Raw genomic sequence first — 15,247 nt, forward strand, 5'->3', positions numbered from 1 at the left:
AAGGTAGGTTTATTGACATATTATGTCATTCTTAGGTCAAATACATGTAGAGCATGTTAATGAAACCACAGTCTCCCTCTGGTAGCGGTAGCTTGAATTGATGATTTGCGATCTAACGACACCGCATAAACAAAATCGTCCATTTTAGCCATATCAAGCACTGATCTTCTCCCTAATCATTCTTTTAAGAGGAAAGCGGGTTAAAGGTTGGCAGAGAAAGGTGGAGACTTATAAAGTGGCGAAACGGGGGAGTTCCTTGGATATCCGAGAGATTTGATAGATTTTTGTTTACGGGATATCCTTTTCTATTGGATAGATGTTACGTTATTTTCGCGAAGATTTTGTGTAGAATTTTCTTAGCTAATACTGCAGTCATCTTGGGTCACAATCTTCTTTTCCTCGGGATTTTCATGCCTATATTCGGAGACTTTGCTCTCATCATTTTTTTTTTTTTTTTTTGGCATATCCGATCTTCATCACTTTTGTCTCTTTTTTTTCTTGTGCCCAGAGAGATTGGTGTTTCACCGGAAATAGATCTTTTTGATCTATCAATTCAGAATCTTTCGACCAACGTTTTGAAGCAAACTTAGTCGATCTTATCTCTTTGGATTACGGAAATGAGAAATGAATGAAGGTGAATGGGTGACGTATTTTGTTGGTGAATTTAGGGTGAATATTTTCTGATTCATAAACTCTTTTTGAAGTGAGTTGGTCGAGATAAGCTTTTGGGAGTGAAAAACGAATGGTTTTTATCTACTCTATTCAGAAAGATTTCAGAATGAGTATCGCACCTACACTACGTATGGCGCTCACCAACCATTGGCCTCGAAACGTATGTCAAGAACAAGTTCTAACTCAAACAGTACACCGGCACGCTCATCAATCGAAATAGCAAGGTATTGTAGAGTGTATTGTTCATACAATTAATTTGGGCTCAAGTTACCTCACTACTTGTTGGTAGGGGTTGTGCTTGGTCATGCGTAGCCTTTTTACACAATTGTCCGAATTTTTTTTTAATAAAATCATAAGTTTTAGCTTAATCATTCCTTTCTATTAAATATTTGAAAACTGATTTTGGCAGCTTACATAAGCTTCTGGTGAAATGAGATATAGAATTTTTCGAAATTCGCCCATATTTATTATCATTTCTTTTGAGGACTAAAAGAATTTTTAGAAATTTTTTAGCGTGTGTGTTATTTTTGTTCTTAATATACTCTTCTCATTTACTACCATCTCGCACTTAGAAGAACACACTTAGAAGAACATTGTCTCTAATGTCTCTTTTAAGAAAGTTTTTATAATTTTATATATAAAGGATAATAGTTTTAGAATCTCTAAGTTGCGGGCAATGATATCACACTCAGAAATATTAGTGAGTGGTATTATTATAAAATCTCGAAGCTATTGCGGAACCAATCCCACACTTAGAGATTTTACTATATATAATTGAAAAGGGATACTAAGGACAGATTACTTCCCTACGGCCGAGTTACTGGAGAAGGACCAGATTCAATGCTGGAGAGGACCAGGCTTTCCAACACGTGAGTCTGCAAAATAAACACCATCTCCACTAGACAAGCTTTTTAGTACAATGATTTTTTCATAAGTAAAATAAAATAAACTAGAAAGGTCTATGATTACTATCCTGTGTGTGTCGTGGTGTAGCCCCGATAGTCTCAATCCCTTCAAGCTGTGCTATGTCTAAATCATCCAATCCTGTCCAATCCTCCAAACCTTGACCCATGGATGCTCGTGGGTCTAGTGGTGCACCGAGATCTAACTGTGATGGTATCTCAAGACCAGAAAAATCTAAAGGGTCGTCATGTGTTGGTATGGTAGAGGTAATCTCGAACAACTGACCAAACGGAGCAGGTGGTGGAATGAGGGGCTGAATGGTGACAGGCTGGGTAGTGATGGGTACTGTGATGAGGTGTAAATCGACAGTAGGATCAACAGGTGGTGAAATGAGGGGCTGAATGGTGACAGGCTGGGTAGTGATGGGTACTGTGATGAGGTGAAAGTCGACGGTAGGATCAACAGGTGGTGGAATAGGTGAGATCCGATGGCTCGGTCCCGGGGTATCAATGATAGGTGGTTGAGTGGTGATGGTAGGTGTTGGTGCAGAAGCGACTGAAGCGGCAGGTGATGGGCCGGGAGGAGGAGGCGCCGCTCTACGCATAGGCGGAACATGATGCTCTAGCCTATATGAAGAATGTCTCATCGTGCCAGATGGCATCCCTATATACCTACATAACTCTCCAACTGTGTGGTACAAGCTACTCTGGTCCTGTAAAAGGTGCCAGGTAACGGCTGGATCATCGAGAGTCACTCCGTAGTGAAACACTCTCGCATCTGGCCGTGGTTCAGTTGACCATTGAGGGTAGTCAGCATGTGGCACTAATCGCGCCATCAACCTCAGCTGTGGCGGTCTCTGATCATCATCAGTCGTATCATCAATCATGACTCTCGGTCCTAGCTGCTCCGTGGTAGGTCCGTGGGTGCTAGTGCTCTCCGTTATCACTGTCTGTGTCCTTTTCCTCTTTACAGGAGGCATCTGTCTAACACATTCATCAAATAAGTCTAAGAAATTTCACGTATACAACGATGAAGAAGGTTTTGAGAAAAACTCTCAATAGCAATGGTGTAGGGTAAATACTTCGGGTTGTTAGTACATAGGTTATAATAAATCATAGATAAAATAAATACAATAATAAATTAAAACAATAAAGATAAGCTTGGGGTGCCTCCAAAGAGCGCTTTGTTTAGAAAATCTTTATAGCTCGACTTTTCAAAATACCTAGCAGACTTTAAAGTCAAGGTGGATCAAGGGAGAAATATTTTTCTTCCCTGGGTTGTCTTCTAAATATGCTTTCAGTCAGCAGGCCGGGTACACGAGACGAGGGCGACAGCCAGGTGGAGTGGATGCTCGGATATGCCAGCTGGGTGGCTTGGTAGCCTTGGAAGCCCGTGTGGCTTGTGGCAGCCCGGGTATGGTGCCCGGGTAGTTCTTTGTTTCCGGGATCGTAACCCGGTTTTCGAGGTCGTAACTTAATTTTCACCGTTTTCGCTCTAGATTTTTCGTTTTAAGCCCGTTTTCTTCTATTCTTCTTGGATTGCCTTCGTAATTACTTGATCTACAAAATAAAGTAAATAAATGCTTAATTATTCAATAAAGTTCGAAAATTTATTATTTTTAGGCTTAATATTGGGAGGTAAAAACGTGACTTTTTATCCCATATCAAATATCTCACACTTAAGCTTTACTTGTCCTCAAGCAAAAGGCTGAAACTATTAGGTTGTTTCTACTAGATTCTTTATCTTGCCAAACCTCAGGTTCCTTCAGTGTGCCTTAATCGATAATAAAAAATTGTTCGAAAGTATAGAGGAAGTTTCAAACTTTATGTTCTTCTCGCTAGATTTTATTCGTTTCTTGGTTTGGAGGCATACTTCTCAATTCTCAGCTGTAGAATATACATGACCAAGCTACTTACGGACGGATCACTCATATCACTCAAGTGTTTAGGGTGTCATACTCTAGTTGTATTGTAGCTCAGAAGCTAGTCGTGTAAGAGTTATCGTCATAAGCTTGGTCAAGAATGAATATCTCCACCGGTTAGATACGGATGACACTGATTCTCCCTAATCATTCTTTCAAGAGGAAGAGCGGGTTAAAGGTTAGCGGAGAAAGGTGAAGACTTTTAAAGTGGCAGAATGAAGATTTCCTTGGATATCGGAGAGATTTGATAGATTTTGTTTGCGGGATATCCTTTTCTGTTAGATAGATGTTACGTTATTTTTGCGAAGAGTTTCTTCAGAGGGTGCGGATTTGCAAAGACTTTGTCTAGAATTTTCTTAGCTAATTTTGCAGTTCTCTTAGGGGTAAAAAACGTAACTTTTTGGTCCATATCATAGAGCTTTTTGGGTCTAAAGCCAAAAAAAATGAGCCACTTGGGGCTAAGTCCAAGAACCATTTATCTAAATATAAGTCACGTGGGACTTAAAGTCCACGACCCTCCTTCAAATGTGAGCCCTGCTCTGGAGTCATTAGAGTGATCGTTGGGACATTTGATGAGTTCCTTTATCCTGAACACGAGGATCACGAGGATGACTATATTGATACACCCACTTTTTGCAACCAAGTTTCATCTGGAATTTACGGAAAACGTCCCAAGTGTAACAGCTAGAACGTAGTATGAAATCTGTACGTTGGGTCTACGTTGGGTCTGTTGTCATGATGCTACTTTTGGTGATCTTATGAGACTATGATTATATACACATTTTGAAGTTTGGATCTTGCTGAAAGATTTGTTTGAGGACAAACAAAGTTAAGTATGGGGGTTTGATCGGTCCCTAATGTATGCTCGGAATAGTGTTTTATGACAAGGGTTTTATGTGTTTTTAATGGTGGAACAAGGTATTTTTGTTGGTTTTTATATATATCAAGTGTTGAAGAATAATGCGCAAAAAGAAGATGAAAGATGCTGAAAATGATGAAAAAAATCGACACCTGCGAGCTGTTACGAAATTGGCCATAAATCGGTCATACGATCTCCGTTTGAGGTGAATCGTTTTGCCAGACGTACGTATTTCAGAGATCTACAACTTTTATGGCCCAAAGACAGTAAATTACGGTGGTGGTTTTTAAATCTTGAACCGAGCCTTTCTAGCCGTAAAATTAAGGCCATTTTTACGGCTAAACTTCTGAAGGCCGTAAATTACGGCCAGGTCAGATTTGGCGACTTTTGGAATGTCAAATTTCGAGGAATTTTGACTTAGGGGTCAAGATACTAGTTTCCTATATAACCATAACCCCTAACCACGAATTGGGGGACTTCTACCTTAGTTTTTGAGCTACAAAATCAATCCTAACATCAAAACACTCAAGCTTTTCAAGATTCAAGGCATGTTCATCATTCTTCATCAAATATTCATCATGTTCATTATCATCAACATGCGCGGCAAGTTCCTTTTACTTTATTCTTTTCATGAACAATTAAAATATGTAAGAATTCATTTATGTGGTTTATAATATTGTAATGCTTATGTTTTTTGTATTACGATTTTTATAAATCGATCCTTATGATTAATGCAAGTTTATTGATCATTGATTATTGCAAGACAAGTGATTGTGATTTAGCATTTAGTGTTTAATCCACTTAATGATAATTAGTTTAAGGATAAAGACAACGTGTCTAAGTTATTTACCGTGCTTAAGATAATTGCATTAATAGACCTAAGAATTCTTGTCTATGAGATTTATTTAAAACTTGATAGCATAAAACTTGTTTGAATGAACACATGATTAATTGAGATTGTGAAAGGATAAAAGTTTTATTCCATTGATTACAACATCTTATTAGTTATTTAGTTTATATACTATTTGCTTAATTCAATCAAAGCTTTAGCCTTTTTAGTTTAACCTTGTTAATTAGTTTATCAAATCCTGAGAATTGCTTGCTTTTAGACCACAATCTCCCGTGGAACGCATCCCACTTACCCTAACTAGTTTAAGGTAATTAGGTTTTTTTACGGGTACTTCGACACACATCACTCGTATGTACGCTATGAAGATACCTTGACGCATAAGTTAAGGCCTCTGCCACATACCCCTCATCAATAGAACCTGCAGGCCTATCTTTATTTCTTACATGATTTTTCAACTTTTTCATGTATTTTTCAAATGGATACATCCACCTCATGTAAACAGACACACCTTGAATAGCCTTTTCAGGCAAATGCATAACCAAATGAATCATTATGTCAAAAAACGACGGAGGAAAGATTTGCTCGAGCATAAAATGTTAATCAACTTAACTTTGACATCTTCCATGTCATACGTCATCAAGGTTCGAGCACAAAGTTGCTTAAAGAACAAGCAAAGCTCAATTATTGGTGTTGAAATAGATGTGTCTAAGTACGCTCGAGTGCCAACAGGAAGCAAATGTTGCATCATTATATGATGGTCATGAGACTTGAGCCCTGCTATCTTCATATCATTTTCAATAACTTTATTTTTAAAGTTTGAGCCAAACCCATCAAGTAAATTAACTTGTCTAATGAATTTAAAAAATTCATTCCGGTCAGCAGATGAAAATAAGTACTTGGGATGAGGTTTAACCGACTTACCATTACCGAGTGGTTTTAGCCACAACTCTTTGCGAATACCCCACTCTTTTAACACCTTCCTTGTTGTCAGCGTGTCTTTGGATTTTTCCTTATTCATTAGGAAAGTATTCAACAAACTATATGCATGACATCTAGATTATGTTTTAATTCAACAAAAGACTAATACTCAAGCTCGTAGAAAATCGATTTTTAACTCTAGTTACCCTCAACCGTTGAATCACGTTCTCTCTTCTTACAGCCATATTTCCTCGGATCAGGATCCCGCACATTTTCAAGTAGTTTTAAGATCTCATCATTTGTTCTTCTTCGAGGAGGATGCCTAGTCTCGTTTTTTCCATCGAATGACTTGCAAAACCTCAATTTATTTTTAATGGATAGGTACATTCTATGACCAACATAAACTATTTTAGTCAAAACATGTTTAGATGGAGTGTCGACATTACATTACATGTATGGCATTCCATGTATCCTTGACCACTCCAACCGGACAAACTACTACGAGCAGGAAAATCATTTATGGTAGATAAAAGAATGGCACGCATATTGGAGTAATTGTTTGCGGCATGGTCTTTAGTTGTGACTCCGTCAGACCATAAGACCTTCAATTCATCAATCAATGGCCGGCCTCAGAAAACTATCCATGTCTTTCCCGGGAGATTTGGGGCAAGGTATTAACGTCAGCATGAAGGTTGACTCTTTCATACATAACCAGGGTGACAAATTGTATGTTGTCAATATGACCGGCCACATGCTGTAAGAAGAACTTGTGTTGCCAAATGGATTAAAACCATTAGCAGATAACCCTAATCTAACGTTTCTAGGTTCACGTGCAAAATATGGATACCTAGTATCAAAAATTTTCTATGTTGTACCATCCACCGGGTGACGCATCTTACCATTTTCCGTACACTTTTCAGTAGCATGCCAAGTCTCATTACATACCGGACATATGTCCTTATTTTCGTCCTCTTTCCAGAATAGGCAACAGTCGTTCTTACAAACGTGAATCGATTCGCATCCCAACCCAATCTTTCTCATTGTCTTCTTACTTTCATAGTGTGATGACGGGATTTTAGCATGTGGAAATGTAGACCTAAGCAATGCAAACAATTAGTCAAACGATGTATTACTCCATTTATTAGCAACCTTCACGTGCATTAACTTCGCCAAAGAATTAAACGAAGACATCGAATCACAACCAGGATGTAGCTTGGTTTGCTCAAGTATAGTTAATTCATCAAGCTCGTTTGTATCACTCAGTGCATCTGTATCACCCGGTAAGTTCATGATCTCATCAGTATCCATCGAGTGACTCTCCAGATGAACATCGGTAAGAAGATCATGTAATTGGTCTGTTGTAGGAGGTATGACACGTTCTATTGGCGGTGGATTAACGACTTGTTCACCGTGCCACTTCCATGTCTTATAACGTCGGATAAAACCACAACTATGTATGTGTGTTTCAACCATTTCGAGCGAATGAAAGACAAATTTATCACAATTCTCACATGGACAACGACATTTGCCATCTTTATTTAGGTATTCCTTACAACTCTTGATGAATTCTTTTAGACCGGACCAAAATTCTTTAGAAAAAACGATTTGTTAAAGTGGTATAACTCTTATCGATCGACATTTTACTGCGCTAACGAAATTTATAACTAACAATCACTTCGATGTGCGTATATTGTTGTCACGAATAAAAAAAATCATATTGAATGCACAAATACAAATAAAATATTGAAGCAACAAATTCTATACTGGGGAATGTATGTTTTTTGTAACAAGGTGGTTGTCCTAACCCACATCTTGAATGTAAGTCTCATATATGAATGCGTTTATATGATTTACTATTTAAGAAAAATTCGGCAGCATTTCCCCTAAGCTCCCCAAATATGTGCAGTAAACACATATTTGTAGGAGCAAAGGGGAAATGATTACCGAATATTTCTTAAATAGCAAATCAAATATACGCACTCATATCCTATATGAGACAAAACATTCAAAAGCAGTCGCAAAATTGTGTACAATCCGAAATCAATTTCTATTAAATTAATTTCGGGTGGGTGACCTAGGGTATAAAACGGAGGAGAATTAACATACATCTAAACAAGCATCATACAAAATATACACATATATAACAACAATGACGTTCGAAAAGTTGTAGGTCTGTACTAACTTTCTAATGTAGCAGAAAGTTATTATAATTCACGAATTATTTTCTTAACTGTATCATCTACTTCTTCAATTACCAACAATTACTAGTTAATTTTGTGTTCCCATTAATTAGTACTACATTTTAGCTTTAAAAGTATCTACATCAGTTAACTATGTATCTCAATTCTAAGAATTAAACCCATCCATTACCTATGTCAACTGTGGATCAAATTTTCAACTGTGGGACAAATTTTCAAATATGGTAACTTGGTGTACTGATCATATTATGATATATATCCAAGATAATTATGGGTAACAATTTCTTATATCAATATTAACCTAAATCATAAAAAAATCTTACTTAAAACATAAATTTTTTGGATTTAAACTAAACCCTAAGAAAAACACGAATCATAAACATATCCTAACATGTATAACAAGTACTTATATCATTATTAACCTAAATCAAACCAAAAATCTATCTTAATTTAAATATCTTTCGGATTTAGCATAAACCCTAACAAAAACACAAATTTTAAACATATTCTAGCATGTGTAACAATTGCTCCATTACCTATATCAACTATGGATTAAATTTTCAACTGTGGGACAAATTTTCAAATATAGTAACTTAGTGTACTGATCATATTATGATATATATCCAAGATAATTACGGGTAACAATTGCTTATAACAATATTAACCTAAATCATACCAAAAATCTTACTTAAAACACAAAATTTTTGTATTTAACCTAAACCCTAAGAAAAACACGAATCATAGACATATCCTAACATGTATAACAAGTGCTTATATCATTATTAACCTAAATCAAACCAAAAAATCTTACTTAATTTAAATATCATTCGTATTTAGCATAAACCCTAACAAAAACGCGAAATTTAAACATATTCTAACATGTGTAACAATTGCTTCTATCAATATTAACATAAAGCAAACGAAAAGCCGATTAAATTCAAGAATTTTAGGATTTATCTTGAAATTTCTTAAAAATATAAAATTTATGAGAAAAGGAAGGTAAATGATACCTTAATCAAGATTAATGAAGAGATTCGAGGTATAAAGTCGAGAGAGTCGCGAAGTTTTACTCCCAAACCGCTAAAACTTGAGAAAAAAATGAGTGTTTTGAGTTATGTTTGTGAAAAGCTGCGTGGTTATCAGATCCAAACAGAAAAACGGGTCAGGTTTTATTTACATGGGTCGGGTCATTGGCGGTGACAATTAATTAGGTGGAGGGAAATATAAATTTTCATTGTTTTAAAAAATAAATAAATAAATTTTCATGAAAATAAAAAAAGTGGCGTGTTTAATATGGAGTAGTAAATAAATACAAAAAGTAAAGTAAAACCAAAAAAATATATATATAGAAATCAACTAGTGAAATTTAAAATGATGAATTTTCGACGGATCGTTAATAAAAATATAAATAAAAGTGACAAAAAAATGGTGTGATGATGTGTGCCGCAAAACTAATAAATATAATATTACTAGTTAAATAATGTGTTTTTTTCCTTTAGTGGCGCTGGTGCGCCACAAAAGGGTTAAGGCACGCCACAATAGAGTTTCTGCGATTATTTTTTTTCGTTTGGTGGAAAAAATTAAAAGGAAAAAAGAAAAAGAAAATACATTAAGTAGTGATTTTATGCGCCGCAAAAGAGTTGACGGGATTTTTCTCGGTCACTTTGTTTATTTAAATTTAAAACAAAATCACTAAATCAAATGCGTCGCTATTAGTGCTACAAAAAGCGCCACAAAAAGCGCCATAAAAGACAATGTTTGACCAAAACTGAGCGAGCGTTGAAAATTTTATCGTTTAGTGACCCTTTAGTGGCGCTTTCGGAGCACCACAAAAGGTATGAGTCGCTTGTTCTCATTTTTATAGTAGTGATTTTATGTTTTATGCATACAAGGAGCCAAAAGATGATGTGATTTCAAACATTTGATTTGATTTTGTTTTATGTTTGAGGTGGACACCAGGACTCTTGGTGAAGCTGTAAGTCTCGGGTTCAATATTTGGCAATGTCCTCTTGAGCCTAATTAGAAATTTACAATTGAAGATGTTTTACCTGATATCAGGGTGACAGTTGGGTTTCCGATGTCCAAGGTTTACCTGCTATGGGAGGATCCCATAACAGCCAATGTGATCGCTCATACGAGAGTTTCTTCTTACCAAAAGTGGTACATAACGTAATTACTTAATATTTGTTAATTCGTGTAATTAATTAATATTTGCATGATTTGTTTTCTTTCCTGCATAATCGCGGTTTCGGTGTTTCCAGTGACGAAAGCAGAACTTTTTTTCACCGGGGGCGAAATTTTTTTTTTAAACGTACCAACTTTTTTTAAGCAAAATATGAGGGTTTTGGGGAAAATATGGAGGTTTTTGGGCAAATTTTGAAGGCTTTAAGCAAAATTTGGATGTTTTGAGGCAAAATTTGGAGATTTTTGGCAAAATATAAAAGTTTTGTGGGCAAAATATGGAGACGTTGAGGCAAAAAAAAAATCCACATAGCAAAATAAAAATTCAAAATTTTTACACTAAAATTACATATTCACTGAGCGCGGGTGCCCCCGGTCCTTCCTTATTTTCGCCCCTGCAATGTTTCACAGAATGGTAGTGATGTAGCAAACAAAGATGGATTAGTTTGATAGCATAAAGTATGAGATCCTATCAAACCGCTCGTCTAACAGCTCATTAAACTACTTATACTGGTTTGATACATGGAACTGCTTAAATCTTCCAAAGGAACGGCTTTACGGTATTATTGATTCAACCATAAGGTAGATATATAATATATATATGACACTTCGTAACACTGCCATTCTGGACTCCCTTAGGGTGCGTTTGTTTGCCTCTTAATGGAATGGTTCATCACTGAATGCTGAACCATTCAGCATTCAGTGCATTTGTTTCTGACCTCTGAATGACATATGATGCTGAATGGTTCAGAATTCAGCTCTTAGTCATTCAGATATGAAATACTCTCTTAACCATTAAGAGCCTAAATGATCTATAATATTCTCCTCAAATCATATCATGATCACCTAACTAACAAGTATATTGAATTTTTTATTCATGTCACACGTTAATAAGGTAGTTTTAGTCAGCTCATATCGTTCATTCTAAATGATTATCAAACAGCTTATTTTCAATCAGAGCAAACATTATTCAGAGACTGTTGACCATTCAGATTTTGAATCATTTAGCGCTAAATCATTCAGTTTCATCAAAACGCACACTTAATATTAGAAATGTGACGTAAACTGGTTATACACAAAATTATTTTAAGATTAAAAGCGAACATATAATACAATACAAATACAAAATATTGTTCATATGATTATAAATAAATACCGTAATTCTATTACTTGTTAAAAAAAAATCAATTATTCTATTTAAAATCAATAACAGCCCAACTCATAAGACCAAAGCATACCGCAGATTAAAGATTTGTACAAGGTAAATAACGATAAATATTGGATTGTTAATACAAGACATGCATTCTACCAATCCACCATCCACTTTTTCACATCAACCATATAATATTTTTGACCCACATATACTAAGTACAAAAAGTTAAAGAAAGATTAAAAACCTACGGACGAAAACTGCATATCAACACATATGAATTCAATTAACATCTGGCATTGAAGACTTGAAGTTATGAAAGTTTAGAATTTGAGAATGCTAACAACGTACAAACGAGTGGTCAAAAAGTACAACATACAATCAACAATAGCAACGTTAGTTGAATACAAAAGCATTTATCATATGCGTAGTACACGCGTGTTCCTCGCCAGTTATAACATCATACAAAAAAGGGACTTCATACTCAAAATCCTTCTGATAAAAGAATCCAAAACGTTCACTCGGGTCTCCTCAATTTTACATGAAGGCTGATTTCCTTGTAAGTTTGTACCTTTTTAGCTGCTTCTCGAGATGGCCTTGAAATCGAAGATCGTTTACTTCCTTGAGTAATATTATTTGAGATCGATGGCCTTGAATCATTATCTACATCTTCTTTCTTAACAGAAAAATTAGACGAATTCAAATCATCCCCTTGCATTCTATCATTAGATGATGAACATGGTGCAAGATCCACATTCTCTGTATGGATAACCTCTTCTTTCGCTTTTGGTTCCTCATGCTTAAACCGAGCAGATTGCCTTCTAGTTTGCAGCCTGCAAAAAAAAAAAAAAAAAAAAAAAAAAAAAAAAAAAAAATTTCAGATTAATGTGAATTTGTAGTCTTAACATATAGTAAGAAAACAATGACTTGCAAAGAAAGTAGAGTTGGCTACTTAATCCATTATATTTAACAATAGTTAAGTCAATTCAGGTTACATTTATCTCTAACAAAGTAACCAGCCAAATGGGTAATGGGTAACTAAAATAATAAGAGGTGCTTAATAGGAAACAGCTCAAATGGGTCGAGAGTCTCCCAAAGTCTAAGGCACAAAACCCTTCCAGAAGCATTCTATTGTAAAAGTTAGATAACTGGTGATATCATATAAATCTTAGGATCATATTTAATGCACAAGTTTTTTTTACAAAAATTATATTTAGAACGAATAGTGTTTCAAGTCATCCCGATCCAACTGTTTCAAGAAATACCAAAAAGATTATCCATTTGCCTGTATCCAATGCAAAACCCGCCCATTTTTTCAGCTTTACAAACAACCCACGAAAGAACAAGTAACCACAAACCTTCCATTGTCACCCACACTCTGCTCCATAACCTTTCTAGTAGAAGGGACCAAACCTAAATTCAAGAAACGCACACTTGAAGTTACCTTTTAATACAACAAAATAAAAGAAAAATGGTCACATATTCTTTCTAATAAGAGAAAGCATAGATTCAATTTGGTGTAAAATTAAACTAACTTTTGGATTTTTGCCTTCCATTGGTACGTTGGTCGTTTTCACTTTCTGCAACTACACAAACTCCCATCCCCTTGTCCTCCGATACTTTCAGCTTCTACCAGTTCAAATACGTTAATTTGGTTACAGGAGATGATTTGTCCTTAAAGTTGAATATAAATAGTAACTCATGAAAATCAAATGCTAACCTTAATTTCTTTAGTTTCACACGTATTCACTTTCCGTTTTCCCTGAGACATATAAGGCAGTAAAGCATGTAAATTTTTGAACATGTGACAGACATATATTGAATAAAAGGCAAGAAACTAACTTCCATCTCCTTTTGTTTTGCTATAAGCAAAGCATTTTTGCATCCAAGCTGATGTTGCAGGTCCTTCAGCTAAATCACAACAACAAAAAAAAAAAGTGTCAAAACTATATACAAATGATGAGGTAAGACTTACAAACAGAAAAAATTGGCACATGATATATTTATATTTAAGAATAACACAGAGTAACTCACTCTATCCTTGCGAGAATTTAGTTCCTGCAAAATTAACGAGAAACGTCACTCAAGTTGACAAGAAAAGTACAAAAAAAATTAACATATCATGCCAAACAAACAAACCGCTAGCATTTGACTATTTGACTGAGCAAGCTGAATGTTCTGCTGTTGCATCTTCTGTATAGTAATTCTCAGTTTGTTTACCTCAGCTCCACTTAGTTCAATGACTCTACTATAAAAGGATTAAAGAAAATATGCACTGAGATGAAAGGTGTTTCACAATTTTTATAAATAACCACATAAAAATGTTTACAAAAAGGATACTTTTTATCTGCTACTAGCTTCACGAGTGCTGCATTTTCCTATATCAAATTAGCATATAACCATGTTTAACACCACATAAACATGAATAATCGAAGTAAAAATCGTACTTCGCACACAATGCCACGTGTAAAATGACTACCTTTTGGATCTGCTCTATATACTCTCTCACTGTAGCTGAACTTGCTCGCGCCTTGTTATCTTGGTTCAAAATACTAGGTTTTCGTGACACGTTGCTTATGTCACCAAGTATTTTCCTCCCTGAATTTCCGATCGAATCTTTGGTCATTTTCTCTACTTTAGGCTTATCTATTTAACATCAAATTTCACAATCAACATCAATCAATATCAACCTTCAAACTAGCAACTGATTCAACACTAAATCAACATTAATAACATATCGCAATGTAGTTATTCGAAGTGACAGTTGTGATAGATAGAGATATTAAAACCCTAATTTATAGTGGAATGTAACTATTGCTTCATGAATTGGACAATTGGAGTAGTATAAATCCCTAAAATTCAAAACGAAATAATGTTTGAGATCACAATTGGTAAAATGAATTGATACAAAAATAGACACGAATTAGCTGATATATAAACACATACCTTCTATAACGACATCGTTTTTGGAATTAGGGCCGAAAACGCTTTCCATGATTTCGAACAGTGAGAAACCCTAATTTTTTTCACAACAGCTTTCAGACTTCAATTCTTTCTCTTTAACACATATACATACAATACAAGCGGTATCTATCTATCGATGTCTGTAAATTTCAGTCTCTAAAAACACAGACTGTAGAATAACGACGGTCCAAACGTGTTACCGAAGCCAAACCCGAGCCTAAATTTGAATTTGGGAGCTTATGTTATTTTTTTCTTTTTAATCCGTAATAAAGTGGGCCTTTTGGGCTAATAACGGCCCAAAGTGACTCCCTTTTTTTTTTTTTAAGGCAAACTCACACACCCACATAAATTAACTCGAATATATACACCACGAATTGTCCTAAGTAGGACTCGAACCCTCAACCTCAAGGTTGTAAGGGTGACCTCGATACCGCCAAGCCATTGACTCTTTGGTATGATGATCGATACTTCTTTTTAGAAAGCTGATTGGAATCATTAACAGAGATAATAATCATCTACCCGTTTATTTTCTATACACACACGCATTTTCGTGTGGAAATTTGAATCGCATAACAGGGACTCGAACCATTAATTAATACGGGCAATGCGGATCGAGTCAAATTCCTGCGTA

The 15,247-nt window shown here is 35.4% G+C and overlaps 2 protein-coding genes across 3 annotated transcripts; both read right to left on the minus strand.

The window, feature by feature from the left end:
* Positions 1-1,382: 1,382 nt before the first annotated feature.
* Positions 1,383-9,419, minus strand: LOC139893135 (uncharacterized). Its single transcript, XM_071876281.1, has 2 exons — positions 9,332-9,419; positions 1,383-3,134 (listed from the first exon to the last, which is right to left on the minus strand). Exon 2 carries the CDS (start codon positions 2,552-2,554, stop codon positions 1,622-1,624), a length of 933 nt encoding a protein of 310 aa, XP_071732382.1. The 5' UTR covers positions 2,555-3,134; positions 9,332-9,419; the 3' UTR covers positions 1,383-1,621.
* A 2,536-nt stretch (positions 9,420-11,955) lies between these two features.
* Positions 11,956-14,777, minus strand: LOC139893136 (shugoshin-1-like). Of its 2 annotated transcripts, none has more exons than XM_071876284.1 (10): positions 14,599-14,777; positions 14,132-14,298; positions 13,993-14,030; positions 13,792-13,897; positions 13,687-13,710; positions 13,495-13,563; positions 13,373-13,414; positions 13,188-13,281; positions 13,011-13,065; positions 11,956-12,485 (listed from the first exon to the last, which is right to left on the minus strand). In XM_071876284.1, the coding sequence occupies exons 1-10, from the start codon at positions 14,645-14,647 to the stop codon at positions 12,170-12,172; spliced, it is 960 nt and encodes a 319-aa protein (XP_071732385.1). In that variant the 5' UTR covers positions 14,648-14,777; the 3' UTR covers positions 11,956-12,169. The 2 variants fall into 2 exon arrangements, with proteins under 2 accessions (XP_071732385.1, XP_071732383.1); XM_071876282.1 differs by having other exon boundaries at positions 13,792-13,900; positions 14,599-14,775.
* Between the last annotated feature and the right edge of the window lie 470 nt (positions 14,778-15,247).

The sequence above is a fragment of the Rutidosis leptorrhynchoides genome, chromosome 2 (assembly GCF_046630445.1).
Source record: "Rutidosis leptorrhynchoides isolate AG116_Rl617_1_P2 chromosome 2, CSIRO_AGI_Rlap_v1, whole genome shotgun sequence".
Lineage (NCBI taxonomy): Eukaryota > Viridiplantae > Streptophyta > Magnoliopsida > Asterales > Asteraceae > Rutidosis > Rutidosis leptorrhynchoides.

Excerpts from the sequence above, each read along its gene's own strand:
- LOC139893136 (XM_071876282.1), bottom strand. The coding sequence starts at position 14,647 with ATGGAAAGCGTTTTCGGCCCTAATTCCAAAAACGATGTCGTTATAGAA. Across the intron at positions 14,299-14,598 it reads AAACGATGTCGTTATAGAAG|ATAAGCCTAAAGTAGAGAAA; the intron begins GTATGTGTTTAT and ends GATGTTAAATAG. Across the intron at positions 13,415-13,494 it reads CAAAACAAAAGGAGATGGAA|GGAAAACGGAAAGTGAATAC; the intron begins GTTAGTTTCTTG and ends TATATGTCTCAG.
- LOC139893135 (XM_071876281.1), bottom strand. The coding sequence starts at position 2,554 with ATGCCTCCTGTAAAGAGGAAAAGGACACAGACAGTGATAACGGAGAGC.